The sequence below is a fragment of the Melozone crissalis genome, unplaced genomic scaffold (genome assembly GCF_028551555.1).
Source record: "Melozone crissalis strain CALT ecotype California unplaced genomic scaffold, PUWL_Pcris_2 ptg000023l_1, whole genome shotgun sequence".
Classification (NCBI taxonomy): domain Eukaryota; kingdom Metazoa; phylum Chordata; class Aves; order Passeriformes; family Passerellidae; genus Melozone; species Melozone crissalis.
This window is the reverse complement of record NW_026535801.1, coordinates 26,291,261-26,306,997: the sequence shown is the minus strand read 5'-3', so window position 1 is coordinate 26,306,997 and position 15,737 is coordinate 26,291,261. Positions and strand designations below refer to the sequence as shown.

At 53.0% G+C, this 15,737-nt stretch overlaps 1 protein-coding gene across 13 annotated transcripts in view; it reads right to left on the bottom strand.

Moving 5' to 3' along the window:
- Positions 1-1,020: 1,020 nt before the first annotated feature.
- TNS1 (tensin 1) overlaps positions 1,021-15,737 on the bottom strand; it is a 68,051-nt gene continuing 53,334 nt past the window's right edge. For 10 of the 13 annotated variants that reach the window (XM_054277522.1, XM_054277528.1, XM_054277524.1 and 7 more), the window contains 12 exons: positions 15,283-15,318; positions 11,524-11,710; positions 9,837-10,723; positions 8,420-8,506; positions 7,673-7,804; positions 7,166-7,258; positions 6,402-6,479; positions 6,242-6,313; positions 5,993-6,161; positions 5,657-5,725; positions 5,276-5,308; positions 1,021-4,247 (listed from right to left, as the gene is read on the bottom strand). In XM_054277522.1, the coding sequence (XP_054133497.1) occupies positions 4,103-4,247; positions 5,276-5,308; positions 5,657-5,725; positions 5,993-6,161; positions 6,242-6,313; positions 6,402-6,479; positions 7,166-7,258; positions 7,673-7,804; positions 8,420-8,506; positions 9,837-10,723; positions 11,524-11,710; positions 15,283-15,318 (1,988 nt within the window). In that variant the 3' untranslated portion in view covers positions 1,021-4,102. The remainder of the gene's footprint in view (positions 4,248-5,275; positions 5,309-5,656; positions 5,726-5,992; positions 6,162-6,241; positions 6,314-6,401; positions 6,480-7,165; positions 7,259-7,672; positions 7,805-8,419; positions 8,507-9,836; positions 10,724-11,523; positions 11,711-15,282; positions 15,319-15,737) is intronic. The other 3 variants (XM_054277525.1, XM_054277530.1, XM_054277532.1) reach the window with 1 other exon arrangement.

Here is a 15,737-nt window from a genome sequence, read left to right as displayed (position 1 = left end):
GAAATGGGCGAGTCTAAAAGTTTGAAACTGTTTGTTAACACTGATTAGCAAATAAATCTGTAACATTCCCAAAGTAACAAAGACAACAACAACAAAAAAAAAACCCACGCATAACACGGCGGCACAGGATCCGCCAACAGAAACGTCATATTGCTTCCTTTTTTCTTTCTTTTTTTTTTTTCCTTTTTAAGGAAAAGAAAAAAAAAAATAGTAACCCCAAACCAACCTCGCAATTTGCAAAACAAACGAACAAAATGAAACAAGCCCCTGCGGGCTCCTTTGCTGTCTGATCATCCTTCCTGCTCCAATGGGAAGGGTTGCCTTTTGTTGATGCTGTTGTCTGGGGTTTTGGGGGCAACTGGTTTCTTTACCTGCCCGACCTGCTGGGTGGGGATTTACTTTGCACTTTGGTTCAGGCGGTTGAATTCACTGAAAAAATCAATGCCCAGAGGCTGGGTTGGGTTTTTCTCCCTACCTGGTTTGTTTTCCATGTGTAATTTGACCAGGAGGCAGCCAGCAAATGTTGCATTCAGAGCAACCCCAAACTCTGCTCAAAACCATGAGCCCTGCTGTCTCCACCAGTGATGAGGGGCTGGTGAAGACCATGCAATGGTACATCCCATCACCAGCTGATGACATGGATCATCTCCCAAAAGAGCTCCCAGGGGCAGAGCCAGAGGCAGCCCCATTGAATGGGAACCCAACATTTTGTGCATTGCAGGTGCCACTGAGCAGGACAGACAGCAAATTACCTCCCCAGGGAGCATTTCCCAATAGACAGCAATGTCGACAGCAAAGGCAGGACGGGCTTCTCCAAAGAACAAACTGACACAAAAAGGGCACGTACAATAAATTTACACACACACAAAAAAAAATAATATATATCTATCTATATATATGTGGGGAAAAGTGCGTTTTTAAGGATATCTTTGGCAAGAATATATGCAGTTCTTTGTGTAGGAAGGAGGGATGTGTGTGTTTGTGTGTGTGTGTGTGTTTGTGTGTTTGTGTGTGTGTGTGTGTGTGTGTGTGTGAGCGAGAGAGAGAGAGATACCATCCAGCTGCTGACAACGGCAGTGTGATTACAATGAAACATATGCTGGGCTTAACTCCTGCAAGCTCGAATCTCAAATAGCATGACTGCACTTAAAAAAAAAAATGAAGGAAAAAAAACCCCAAAGAGTATTTTCTGTCCCTTTCATAAGGAAAAAATATCAACACTAGGTCCCCACCAGCTCCAGGACCTGGGCAATCCTAAATGCTGCTGATGGTCTCTCCCGGGGACAGAAAGGGTTGTTACACCTTAAAACCTTCTTTTAAAAAGGAGTTAAAGGGGAAAAAAGTGCCTTTAAAGGGAGCTCATAAACACCCGGCTACATCATTGGAAGGTGATTAGCTGTGTGTTAAAAAATAATACAATCATCAGATGATTTTGTTAGTGTTTGAGATTTGGATACAGTCTAAATTTTCAGCTAGTGGATTAGTGGGGAAGCTGGGAGAGGCTCAGGGCCCGAAGCAAGTGTGATGCCATTGGCAGGTATCTGCTGGGGTTGGCTTCTATGCAACATCTCTGAGGTGCTTAGATCTGCTTCATTTGTATGGGGAGATAAAGAGAAATAGGAGTTCCAAGCACCAGTTTCCAAGGCAGCAGATTAAAATAAAATTACATTATTATAATCTCTTTTCTTAGCAGTGAGAAAACCAAGTCTGAAAAATAGAGGCTTTCAAAAATATATCTTTATATATCTATAAACACAGTGTTTTCTCTGATGGGCGAATGGCAGGGTGAGGAGATTACGGGTGAGATCATCTCTTGTCTCGCTTGAATTTCGCAGAAGGAGGGAATCACTTTTTGGAAATGTCAAAAATTAAAAGATCTCTGCATCTGTGCGGCCAGGGAGCCGGGGAGGGGGAAAGCCCTCCCAGGACCTCCTGTCCCACCACCATCTCACAACCAGCTCCTCGCTACCCCTCCTTTCACACCTCAGTCCATCAGCAGAGCCCGTGGCCCTGGCGCGCCGCTCGCTCCCCCCCCCACACACACACACACACCCCGCACACACGCACTGCTCACACGCAGCCACCCCACTCTGGGGCCCCCGCCTCTTCCCCCATCTGTATTTTGCCTTGCTCTGGATTTTCTTTTAACATGCAGGTGTTTCCCCAGGGCAGGGGAAGGGGGGGATATAGTGGGGGAGATATGATGCGCAGAAAGCGATATGGCGAAAATAAATATTTTTGGAGCGTAAATTTAACCTTTTTTCTCCTCCTTAAAATTTCATTAGCTTACAGTATTTTGTCAGTATAGCTTGTAAATATATTATAGCTATCAAGCCAAGGGTGGTCCATGGGAGACAAGCCCTCCAGGGGACTGCAGTGCTATGTGTCTAATTTTTGTCCCCAAAAGACTATTTGGGCCACTTTGAACTGAAAACTTTGTCAAAAAAAGCTCTCAGGGGGAATATTTGCAGCAGAGGGCTCAGCAATGATCCTGCAGCTCCAGCTGGACCATTCCCCCTGCCCTAAACCTGCATATGTGACCGAAACATCCTCTGCCCCCTCCCCAGCACCATAGGGCCGGGACCTCCACCTGCTGCACCCCCACCATGATCTCTCCCCCTGCAGTGGCACAGAGGCCCTCTGCCCCTCTCTCCACCCAACTTGCCCTCCTCACCTACCAAAGCTAAGGGAAAAGCCAACAGCACTGAAATCATTGCAAAACTATGGTGCATTTCAGGGGCATAACCTCGAACCAGATGGTTTAGGGGGTACACATGCATCAACCAGGGTGGCTCTCAGAGGACCTGTGACCTCCCCACTGAGCCAAAGCTGCCCAGCCACTGCAGGCCCCTTTCTTTTTTTTCTTGTTTTTTTAATTTTCTTCCTTCTTTGTTTTTTTTTAACGTGGCCTCCAAAACAAAAGGAGAAAAAAAGCGCCTGAGTTACTTGTAGTCGTTTGCCTTTCGTGCAACTTGAATGTCCATGCAATTTAAAAACCGCTTGCGTGTCTCCGAAGAGCTAGATAGGGTAGCCACGGGTCTGCTGCTTTGCACAGGGAACCCACCTGTGCCAGCATCCGCTATTATTATAATCATTATTATTATTACAACTATTCCTTTCCTTTCTGTTTTGCTTTTTTTTTTTTTGTGTTAGGAGAATGTGACAGGCCGCAGGAGAAAACTGTCAAAGAGGACTAGTGACGGGAGGGAAAAGAGGAAGACCGGAGAGGAGGCGACTTTCTGCATCCTCCAGGTTCCTGGGGAGTATCCACCTTTCCCAAGTGCTGGGTGGCAGGAGCCCCCACACCTCCTCACAGGCTGGGGGGCACAAAAACCCCTGGAGTAGTGGAGAAACAGCGTGACCCCCCTCTCCGGGTGGACTCACAGCGTCTCACCTGTGACTGGTGCTGGCCTCTGGGTCAGCAAAGGTCAGCCCATGACCAAGCTCCCCAGGGATTGGAAGGTTCAGGACCAATTTCCCCATGTCCCCAGCAAGTTACCAGGTCGTGAGCAGGTTTTAGGGGATGCACAGGGACCAGTGAGGACCCTCCTCTGCAGCTGGACAAGGGAAGGTTTCTGAGAGCATCTCCTCTGGTGTCCCATAGACCCAGTGCATGCCATTATCTCCTACAGGTCAGTTCAAACACACAGCAGATGGAGCTGCTGGGATGAAGCTTCTTCCATGGCTTTTGCCGGTTGCCTCTTTTTTTTCCAGATGGAAAACACCAGTCATGGTCCCACATTCAGTCCCAAATGGATGTCACCACTTGAGGCCATGATGCTGAAAGCTGGAAACACACCCCTCACTGCCGCCTTTGCTTTGGTCACCTTCCCTGCAATGGGACATGCATCCCCTCTGGCGTGACTTTGTGGCTCTCCTTCGTAGGTGCGTGGCTTTGGTTCCTCTGCGTGTGTGTTTGGCTTGTGTTGAGTTTTTAGGGGTTTTGTTGGTGTTTTTTTGTTGTTTGCTGTTTTCCTCCAAAATTCCAACCCTTCCCCCCCCCCAATTCACTTCCCTCTCCCACAATGCACTTCCTCACACTCCTTCTCGGATCAGCTCCAAGTCCTTCTCCAAAATTCAAGAATCACCCGCAAGTGCCAGCTCATCTCTTCTGGCCGGAGCCAAGCATGACCCTGGAGACAAAGTTGACGATGGCTGCAGCTGGCTGGTCTGGGTCCAGCTCAGCAAAGAGGTGGCAGATGTTGTCTGTGGTGCTCCCTTGCTTCCTGGCCACAAATCCGAAGAGCCTGTGCGAGGAGAAGGCAAGAGCCTCAATATTACTCCTGCACAGATTACCACCACCCTCTTCCAACATGGTTTTGTCCCACTTCCCCTCTTTAACATCCACGTCTCACAACACAGAGGGATACATCCCAAACCAGCCTGCATGAAGGCCCATCTCCTCTTCCCTTTGCTGCAGTTTCTTTGAAGGCAAAGTTTCAATCATTTCTTGACCCAACCGCCCTTGCTCTGAACATCTCTGCCACCCTTCCCAAGTCCATCCCAAAGAAGGGACCTTCCAGATGGTCATAGCATTGCCTTGGTTTGGCCTCTTGAAGCCAGAGGTGAGATGCGCTGGCCATTGGGGCAAACCCTCCAAGAGATCAAGGCCGCGCAAGGACACAGGAAGCTGAATGAGACCATCTGGTTATTTCTGTCTGTCTCTCCCCTGATGAATAAAATGTCCCTTATTTTTTTTTAATTAGAATGTGCAAACTCAAGTTATAAATACAGGGGGAACAGAATGTGAGACAGGCCCAGGCTATGGCATTTCTAATTGGGGAGGGGAAATATCCCAGCAGCTGGACATCCTAATAAAAACCCCTTTGCTCACACAATGGCTAAAATTAGTGGGAGCTGGCCCCTGCAAATGGGCTCAGCCAACAGCTCTGTTCTCCCATGGGTCAGGACAGGAAGAAAGGGAAGAGATGACCAGTAGCTCACATACCATCAGCATAACCCCAGCTCTGCTCCATAACCTGGTTCCCAATGACTCCCCAGCTCTCCCAATGTTGGGAGAGTTTCCAGTTTGGTCAGTTCAGCAAGAGCCATGCCTGCTCTGACCAGGAATCTGGGACTAAAAGATGCATCCAGAGTTCCCAAGACTATGATCTCATGCTTGGGTGAAACACTCCTGCAGTGAGGAGCTGAGTCCACCTCAAACACAGCCAGGACACCCTGCACAGGGCATCTCCCAGCCAATGCCCAAACACAGGCAGAAACCACCTCAACAGCAGCTGGGAGGAATCTGCTGGGAAGCACAGAAAGTACTTACTTGGCTGGGCCACTGCCATCAGTTTTAGTCCACCTGCAAGGAGAAGAGAAGGTGTGAGAGATGGTCCCTCCTGCACCCCACAGAGAGACAGGGCAATGATGGGGGCCACCACATCAATGCTGGAAGACCAGCCTGGCTCTGCACAGGCTTGGCTTTATGGAAATATGATGCACCTCTCCCTCAGCATGAAGGTGCTTGGAGACACCAAAAAGTCACCAGAAGAAGCTGGCACTGCACCACAGTATCCAAGGGGACCTTGCATTCCTGCTCTCTGCAAGAGCAGAGGAGAGAGCAAGCAAAGGCCCTGCTCCAAGCAACCCAGGAGGCTAGAGGAGTGGAAGGGCTGGGGGTCATGCATTACCCCCAGGCTGGGACACTCACTTTCGTTCCTGGGGGTCCAAGTCACAGAAGGTGACAGTATTGAGGGGGTAGTGTCTTCGGAAGAACAATCTGAAACACAAAATGGGGAATATCAGGGCCAGGGAAGCTTCACCACTGTCTCACCACAACCCAGCTCCACCAGCCCAGGGGACGCTGCCATAGGTCTCCCATAGGCTGTTCCAAGAGTCAAGGACAAAGCCCAGCAATGTCCATGACCAGGTTGATGCCATCCCAGGGACATCCTTCACCAACACACTTTCTGAATCACATCCCTGTTGGCTCTGGGAATGAGCCAACACTGGCTTTGGCCAGAGATGTGGCCATAGAGGCTCTTACTTCCTCTGGTTGTCCGTTAAGGTGATGCCTTGTGCAGAGACTTTGAAGTGAACAATGGTAGCTGTGGGCGTGGGGTCAGCCACCAGCGTCTCAGCAACAGCCTTCGAGATGGCCTGGGGGCCCGTCAGAGACTCCATCTCCACTGAGTTGATGAAGAGGACGTTGCAGGCTGCAAAGGGAGACAGCAGACACGGAGTCAGGCAGTTCTCCCAAGCCAAGTTCACCCCATGACAACCCCTGTCAACTCACCTGCACCCTGTTTGAGGAGGTCCGTGGCTGAGTTGGTGGCTGACGCAGAGTCTTTCTTTTCCTCCATGGGATCTAGGAGACATGGGATGGTTACTGGTGCTCCCTGCTTGGAAACCTACTCCCTCCCTGCAGGCTGTGAGGACAGAAGCAATGCTCTTACCTCGGTCAGGAATGACCAGCTTGCAGGGCAGCGCCAAGGGCGTGATGGAGTGCTGGTACACCAGCGCCGAGAGACAGCCTGGGGAGAGAGGGAAGATGGTCAGCACAGGGCCAGTGTTGCCAGATAAAGAATTGTTTGCACCTGCTGGGTTAATACAATGATCCTTTTGCAAAATCATTGGGCTATGGAACCGCACAATCCAAAGTATGATAACCATTAACCAGGGAAAGGAACAAGAAACTCCAGCTTTCCCTGATTAGGTCACCATTGCTCTGGGGGGATGGAAACAGGCTTTTAGGTGAATTTCTTCACTAATGAACTGCCACATGTGGTCCTAATGCCACATGAGGCAGTTCCTCTCACTGAAAGCACTGAGTAGCCCTCCACAGATGGCTCAGGGAGGGGAAAGAGGTGCCTGGGCCACTTTAGGAACAAAAAGCACAGCAGAGGTCTTCATGCAGCTCCTCAGACAACATTAGTCATGGAATAAATGGAACAAGGGGAGCCCCTGCCCTCCACCCTCCGAGCAGCATCAGCTGTCCTACATGTGTGTGTAGAAAGGTATGTCCCTATGCATACTGGCATGTTTGTGTGTTCTCATGAGTGTGCATGAACACAGAGGCTCCGAAAGCCCACAGCATTCAGTTACACAGGGACAAGAGGCAGTAACAGGCTCTCCCAGACAGTTCTGCTTTGACAGTATGGGGAAGGCAAGGCTCTCCCAACCCAACCCCTCATGTGGAAAGCACGCTGGGGGCACTTACCAAAATTAGGCTCGTTGGGACATCCTTTTAGTTTCACACCTCGTGAGCTTGTCTCGATGAGGAAGTGCCTCACCAGCTCATTGGCCAAGTCTCCTGGGAAGAGATGAGAGGTTCTCACACCACAGCCACCCTCCTCCTATTGCTATGCAGTACTATTAAGGAACCAGTGCTCCAGCTCAAGAGATGGGTCCCTAACACTACACACACCCTCCTCAGATCTGTCCCTTTGCACATGGTCAACCTCAAGCCAAGCTGCCCCACAGTGCTGGTGGGCTGGAGAGGCTGTATCCCTTTCATTATACTGAAATCCAAGATGTAGGTGCTCCTGAGCCCTCCACAGCTCAGGGCACAGGATGCCTGGTGCTTCCCTGTGCCCTGGGAGGCAGGGATCCTGCCACATCAGCACATACCCAAGGGCACGACTGGCTCAGCAGCCCCAGCTGCCCGCTCACCCTGGCTGAAGGATGGAAGGCATCTGGGCGTGGGAAGGAGAAGGGCGCACAATACCTTTCTTGTTCTGCTGCATGACCGTGGGAGGCGGAGAGGCAACTTTCATGGCGAGGCCATAGGCTCCCCGGAAGGAGTGGCTGTCCCGGATGATGAAAGCCCCCGGCTCCCTGTCCTTCAGCAGGGCAATGGCTGCAGGAGAGAACGGCAGAGCTCAGAGAGGCACAGTGAGAACCAACACACCCTCAAGACATCAGCAGGTGAGGGCTGGACAGGGTGCCCCAGCTCCAGGCACCACAATGTTACCGTGCCTCCTGCATGGCTGAGTGGGTTGCCAGGCTCAGGCTCATGTCCCCCCACCTCCCCTGCCCTTGTGTGGGCATCTCCAGTTCCCACCCTGCCTACGTCTGAGCAACCAGCCTGGAGAGCAAGCAGGAGCCAAGGCCCAAATGCTGGGACCATGCTCCTGAAGGTATCCTGCCACCTCCTTGTTCTCCCCACTCTTTTTAGCCATGTTTCCAAGATACCTCTGAGCATTATTAGCTCAATATCCAGGTGTTTTGCACCCTGAACTGCAAACATAGATCCACTACACACTGCAGGGACTGGAGCTCTTCTACCAAGAGGAAGGTTTGAAGAGCTCACATCACACAAACCTGAAGCTAAATGGGGCTTCAATCCCACATCTGCAGCAGCCTGAGCAGTCATTATTCACCTTCACTCTCAACCCAATCCATAAAGGAAATCCTTGGTAATCCCTGTGATCCCAGACACACACCAACTCCCAACCCCGTGTCATCTACTTACCCTGCTCCCTAGAGATGTCTGGTTTGTACCAGTACTTGGAAGTATCCTGCACAAACTTGACATTGGCACGAGTCTCAGGACTGATGTCTGCAGGAAAGGGAAGAAAAGAAAAAAGTTAAAAGATGCTGTATCTGAAACTCTACATCCAGCCAAAGCATCCAGTCCACCTCCTTTCAGATCCAGCCCATTGCACTAACCTCAGCCCAGTTCCCCATACCCAGACAGGCTGATCACTACCTGGAGCTTATGGGGCTGCTGGGCATCTAAAGCTAAATCTAAGCACGAGGGGCCTCAAAGGGCTGTGTGTCAGATGAGCCCCTATGGCACACAGCCAGAGATGAAATGGGAATTGTTCATTTAAAAGTTGGCCAGGTGAAATAAAAACTGTTGGAGGAAACAGGTATGTCCGGAGGTGCCGGAGAGATCCTGACTTCAGAGGACCTTCACTGCTCTCTAATGTTCAAGATTTGGATCACACTTCATAAAAGTAAATTTCTTCCCTTATCTTTGCTCTGTGAAGAGTAACTGGACAGGTCAATCTACCCCAGGCAAAGCAGCCCCAGCCTGACTGTGCCTTGTTCAGTGCCCACCAGAGGCACAGCCCCAAGGGGAGCTGGTCCTCTGGCTGTGAAGCTGTCATTTACTCAGGCAACATTTACAATCACCTGCTTTCCTAAAACAACCAGGCAAACAACCAAGAGGATTGGATAGCATCTCTGCTGGAGACATGTTATCAGCCCTCAGCAATCTGGTCACCTTCGGAGAGGCAGGGGGCTCACTCCCCTCTCCAAGCTGCTTGTTAATTGTTACGGGTTTTAATTGCTCATGCTTCCCCCCTGGGAAAGGTCCTTGGCCACAGGAGTCACAGGGCCAGGACGAGTGCCAGAGTGCCCACAAAGGGCTGCCTGCTCAGCAGGAAAACTGGCCCAGCAGCCGGAGCCACCGCTGCCCCACAGCTTTATTTCCCTGCTCCTATCAGCCCAATCTTGACGTCACCAAGGTGTCTGTAACCAGAGCTGGCAAAAGCGTACCAGGCAGGATGGCACCTGGGGCACGGCACCATTGGAAATGAGGAGGCAGCGGGGTCCCAGTGGGGTAAAGCCCTCTGGGAATGAGGCCAAGAGGTCAGTGCATCCCCACGGCAAGAGAAAAATCGCCTCCAGGAGCTTTCATCTCCTCACACACATCTCTGGAAGCTGTTTATGCCAGAGATGCTAGTCGGTGTTTTTCCTGTTTGGATTTGTCAGAAAGCGCAGGAAATGGCCCCAGCCCCAGCGGTGCCTTTGGTTTGCGGATGGACAGGAGGGGTAAATCAGGACACGGCTGCAATCCCTTTCCTGACAGCCAGCAAGGAGGAGGAGGGGAGAGCCCTGAGTAGGGCAGGGGGAACACAGGAACCTCCAAGAGCATCCCTTACCTGGCATGGAGAACTTGGAGAAGTCCGGCAGAGTGTGGGAGAAGGCGACGGCGCTCCCGCCGCTGGGGCTGGACATGCCACTGGAGAGGGGAGAGGACACCTTGCCATTGACAGTGGCATAGTTGGGGAGGCTGTTGGAGCGGTCCCCGGCCGACATGCGCCGCTTCTCGGGCAGAGCAGGCTGCGAGGTGGGGCTGCCCTGGCGGTAGGCAGCCGAGTCCGGGGAGGAGGAGTGCGGCGTGCTTGTGCCGGGGTAGTATGCCGGGGACACGGGGAAGGACGGCGTGGAGGGAGGCTGGTAGCCAGAGGAGCTGCTCTGCCGAGACAGGGTCAGGTGCCTTTCCTCTGGGCTGGAATAGCCATACAGAGGGCTGCCAGGGGATGTGGCCGCCGCTGCTTGGTGCCTGGACAGGCTGGGGCTGCCTGGTGGGGCCGCCAGGTTGCCATGGGCCATCACAGCATGCCTGCCCAGCCCGGGGCTGCCGGGAGCAGCGCTCATGCTGGGGTTGATGGCTCTTCGCCCGAAGCCAGGGCTGGGCGGGGTATTCGTAGCCACTGTCCGGTGCAGGCTGCGGGGGCTCCCTGGCAGGGTGTGGACCCCCACCACATTGATCTGTGGCTGTGACCGAGCCTGGGGTTCTGGCTGAAGGATTCTGGGTTCTGGCCCAGCAGCTCGGCCATCAGGGTAGTCAGGGCTGCTGTATGCCGAGCCCGGGACCCCTCCTTGGACCATTGCAAATGAAGATGGAGACGAGTTTTGGTAGCTGCTGTGAGCAGAGGGCATCTGTGAGCCAACAGGCGAGCGGTACAAGGGCTCAGCTGAGGCATGGGGAGGTGTAACCGTGCCATGGGGGCTGCCTTCCGATGGGTAGCTGCGGAGGGACGCCCTAGGGAGAGACAAAGAAAGCCAGAATTCAGCTCCATCACTCATTCCTGCTGCTGACTGGAAGTGGCACCTTCCTGCATGTGGCACACAGGGAAACTGAGGCACGGAGCCAGGCAGCTACTTGGTTGTTCAGAGGCAACCGTGGGATGGGTCCAGCCAGCATCATGGACACAGCTTTAGCTCCACCATAAATCCCAGTTCCATCTCTAAGTATGTCTCTCTGGGGAACAGAGCCATTTTCCAGCTCTGCTCCCAGCAAACCCCTGATTTATCCTGCCCTGCCAGCCTGTGTGGTTGCAGAACAGCTCGTGGGCAGGGTAGACAGGGAACAGGGACAATGGCTTCATCTCACCCCAGAGGACGTATGCTCAGCCTAACACAGGGCTAGGGGTTAGCACAAGCCATCTCTCTTCCAACTCCAGGGGCCAGGTGAGAGGTTTCTGAGGTCCAGTAACCACCAAGTAACCAGCAGTGACCCAGATTTGTGTTCTCAGGACACCAAAGTGTACAGCTGGCTGGGATACCTAAACCCTGCATGGAGAGATGGGGGTCTTTGCAAAGGCAGTTTCCATGTGGGAACAAGCACCATCCCTGGAGACGTTCAAGAAACAACTGAACATGGCACTTAGTGCTCAGATTTAGTTGGCTTGGTGGTGTTCAGTCAAAGGCTGGACTCTGTGATGATCTTGGATGTCTTTTCCAACCCTAATGATTCTGTGACTCTGTGATTCTCAGCCTGTGCACCAGGCAGGGCTCAGCCCCAGCCCCACCAGCCCCTGGGACGTGCTCCCACTGCCTTACCCATCCATGCTGTGAATAGGGCTGCTGGTGGAGACAGGGCTGGGGGCGATGAAGGAGTTGGAGAAAGTGCCATTCCTGGTGGGCACCTCTGGGCCTGCGGGCTGAGCAGCGGGCTGGGCAGCGGGCAGTGTCCCTCCCCTGCCCGTGGTGGCCGTGCGCGCCACTGACTCCACATAGCTCCTGGGCTCTGCAGCAAGAGAGAGGTGAAAACAGATGAGCCTACAGCGTGCATGGAAAAGGGGCCACACCCTTCCCAGGACCCACATTTCACACCAGTGAAGGCGCTTGAGCTGACCTCCTCCAGCTCAACATTTCTCCCTACCTCTTCACCAGAGGTTGTACAAAAACACATCTGGCTCACTCAAGACCTTGAAGTTGCTTCAAGAATGCTGAAGACCCCAGCCAGGACACAGGGAGAGGAGTCACCTCTTTCTCTGAGGGGGCTGGAACATGAGACCACGATCCCTCTGCCTGCCACAGCCCCTTCACCCTGCTCTGAGTCAGCGTCCCTCCCACCCAGGATGCCACAGAGAACACGTCCTGCTCCCTGTTCATCCACAGCCCCTAAAAATAGAGCCAGTGACACTGCCCAGCCTGCGCTGACTCACACAGCACTGATGACAGTGCCCTGTGCTCTCTGCAGCCCACCTCTGCCAGCCATCTCCAGCAGCAGACCAGCGGGCAACTCCAGCTATTTCCATTGCAGCATCCAACACTTCACTCCCAGCCCAGCTTGAAACCAGAGCCCACGAGCAAGAAAAGCAATTTTCCTTTAGAGCCGCCAAGCTGTCCCGTGCCAGGAGCAGCGTGCTGGGCTGGCCATTACCAGCCATGGCAGACACCACAGCCAGTCCTCTCTTATACATTGTCCCCTACCTCCTGTTCCACCCAGGCTGGACCCCATCCCTGTGACAGCCCCACAGGCCCCACCAAAAGCTGCACCAGAGCAAGGGGCTGCAGCTTCAGTCCCATTCCCCCAAGCCACGTAGCCATGTCACACCTCAGCCTGCCCTACACAAGATCCACTGGCATCAAATCCTATGGGCCAGGCAGCCTTGCTGGTCCCTGCCTCCAGGCTGGCCATGCCCAAAGCAGCTCTGCAGTAGTAATTAGCATTACAAACATTATTATTGTTATTATTAGTCATAACAGCTGGGCTCTGGCTCAGCCTGCTGGCAAGCTGGCCTGCTCACCATCAGCAACGCCAATGCACGGCTCCACGTTCTGAGCTGGAGCAGAGACATGCAAGGAAAAAGACTGTCATAGGTCCCACTCCTTCCCCCACAGCATCGCTGTGCTCCATTTGCATATGGAGAGGGAAGGAGTCCCTCCCTTGGGCTGATGTCCCTGGCCAACAACCCTAGGAAAGATCTGAGCCAAAACCAGACCATGGATCTCTGCACAGGCTGGGTACCAGCATCTAAGGCAGGACATCCTGAGTGACAGGGATGAGGCACTACCCAGAGCAGCTGCAAGAAATCCATTGCAGCTTAGGTAATTAAATTAATTTCACAGCTACTCACTTTTCCCCTTCCCAGCTCCCCAGCCCAGACTAAAATTAGCCAGACAGTACATATGAGTCAGCCTGCAAGAGGTTAGGACCATAGGGCTGTGAAAATGCCAGCCCCTCCTAAAAAGACAGGAGCAGGGGGCTTGGGGGCTGTGCTACAGTGAGGTGTGTGGCCATGGGCACAGGTTCCAGTGCACTGATTTAATGCAGGACAGGAGAAAAGTTAGAAAGTTTCAGGCAGGATTTTTTTAGGCTGAAAAATCTGATCTTGCCTCCTTGTGTTTTCCTGGAAGGGACTCTGGAGATGGGAAAATGGGTGGGAAAATAGAGAAACTCTGAGTCACCAAGGAGATGGGCATTTGTTTGGGAATCCCAAATCCAAGCACGGCTGCACGCTGCCCAGAAATCCCCAGTGCTGCATCTGTGTCAGGCTGTTTTAAAGCCTCCTCAGAGCTGACAGCCACATCCTGAGCTCCCACACTGCCAAAGCATCTTCCAAGCCCATATAGAGGGCAGCCATTCCAGCTGGGATGTGCTAGGCAGAGCACAGAGGGGCAGGGACTGTGCCCCTGGAGTGTGGCTCCTGGAATGTGTGGCTAAGTGCAGAGGGCCCTGAGCCAGCAGTCCCTTCTCAGAACTGTAAATTCAATGCCCAAAAATATAATTTTACAGAGCATGAAGCAGGGCTAGAGGCCCAAGGTGGCCACTCAGCCTGGGCAGTGCAGAGTCACTGGACATCCTTGCTTGGGGGACAACCATCATGCAAGGGGACAGAGATGCAGGACAGCTTGATCCCCTGGGGTTTTAGTGGGAAGGAGAGGAGAGGCAATGTTTGAGTCTTTGGAGGCTTAAAAGCTGCACAGAAATAGTAAAGCTTGGGGGAACTTATGGGGTAAAAGCCTGGTTTTATCCCAGCTTTGCTTCCTTTAATGTAACCCAAAAGCCATAATTGAAAAATCAGTTCTGAAAGTAGAACATTTTTTTCAAACAAATACTTTCTCCACTATGACACAGTGTTCAGATTTTGGTTGTGTGCATTTTGAGAAACTTCCAAGGAGAAATGCTGATGGCTGCTAGGGCTAGAGGAAGCACCACACCCACCAAGAAGAGACACTTTCCCCAAAACCCATCCTGAACATACAGTTCCTCATCCCAGCTCAGAGAGCGCAAAAATGCAATAAAGGAGGAAGCAAAACCACCCAACAACCGTTACCTAGCAGGCAGCACTCCAAGGAATCACAGCCACTCCCAAAGCCTCTGTCCCCACACGAGATGTGCCATCCCAGAGCCCACAGGGCCTGCACCGTCAGCACAGCCACACTTAAACTGATGTCCCAGCTCAGCCCCACCCTTGGCATCCCCAAAGTGGCACAACCCAGAGACAGGAGAGTTGGGGGGAATTTGGGCAGCTGCCTGAGGGGCAGGAGATGTGCACCAGCTGCTGGTGCTGCACCACTGCCCAGCCAGCCGTGCTGGCAACACACTGGTGGCCTCTGCGCCTGCTGACCTTTTGTGCTGCACTTTGGTTTATTTTCACTCTGAATGGCAACAGCAAAGCCAAAAGGGGAGGGAAGGAGACTAAAACGGGGGCTGTTGCTCCCAGATCCCCGCCAGGCTCATCCAAAGCTGGCTGTAGCGTGCCAGCATCCCCAGCGTGCCACCAGTAAGGATGCGACTCACTGACAAAGAGCTCTCAGTCTCCAGGGATGACAGCACACAGTGCGACAGACCTTCAGGAGCTCTCCGTCCCCAGGGATGACAGCACACAGTGCGACAGACCTTCAGGAGCTCTCAGTCCCCAGGGATGACAGCACACAGTGCGACAGACCTTCAGGAGCTCTCAGTCCCCAGGGATGACTGCCACACAGTGTGACAGACCTTCAGGAGCTCTCAGTCCCCAGGGATGACAGCACACAGTGTGCCAGACCTTCAGGAGCTCTCAGTCCCCAGGGATGGCTGCCACACAGTGTGACAGACCTTCAGGAGCTCTCAGTCCCCAGGGATGGCTGCCACACAGTGTGACAGACCTTCACGTCCCACTTGGACACTGAGAAATCCTACCATGACACAAGGCATGCTGTGCCCCTCCTCTGAAGGGAGCAGCACAGGCAAGACTCAGGCTCCTACATCCCTGAGGGACAGTGCAAGGGAAGGCTGCTGGAACAGACGCCTGGGCCTGCTCTGAGGGACAGTCCAACAGTGAGGCTGCATGAGGAGGAGAGATAGAGAGAAAGAAAAGCCTTCCTTACCTTCTTCAGAGTCACCGCCCGCTTCCCCTTCTAGCTCTGAGAGACGGAGGGGCAGGGGAGTGATGGCAGTGGGGAGAGGAGGAAGGGAGGTGCGAGACAGAAAGAGAAATCAGAGTTAAGCAGCTCTGCCTTGCTCAGCCAGGGGCACACACAGCACAAAGGAGAGCCCCACACCTCCCAACACTGGAAGTGCTCCAAACTGACACTCGGCCTCAGACACCCCCATATCACATCAACATCCCAGAAATGATGTCCAGAACGCAGGAGGCTGGCTTCAGATGGGAAAGAGGGAACAGTGCAGAAGAGAGTAACCAAAGTAACCAAGTAACCAAAAAGCCCAGCAAACACCAAAAAAGCATCAGCTCACCCTTGAGGGCAGAGGGATAAGGGTTTTGCAGTGTGAGCTCAATCAGCCTGTGGCCCCCAGGCTCAAATGGGTTTGAGGAGGTCACGCT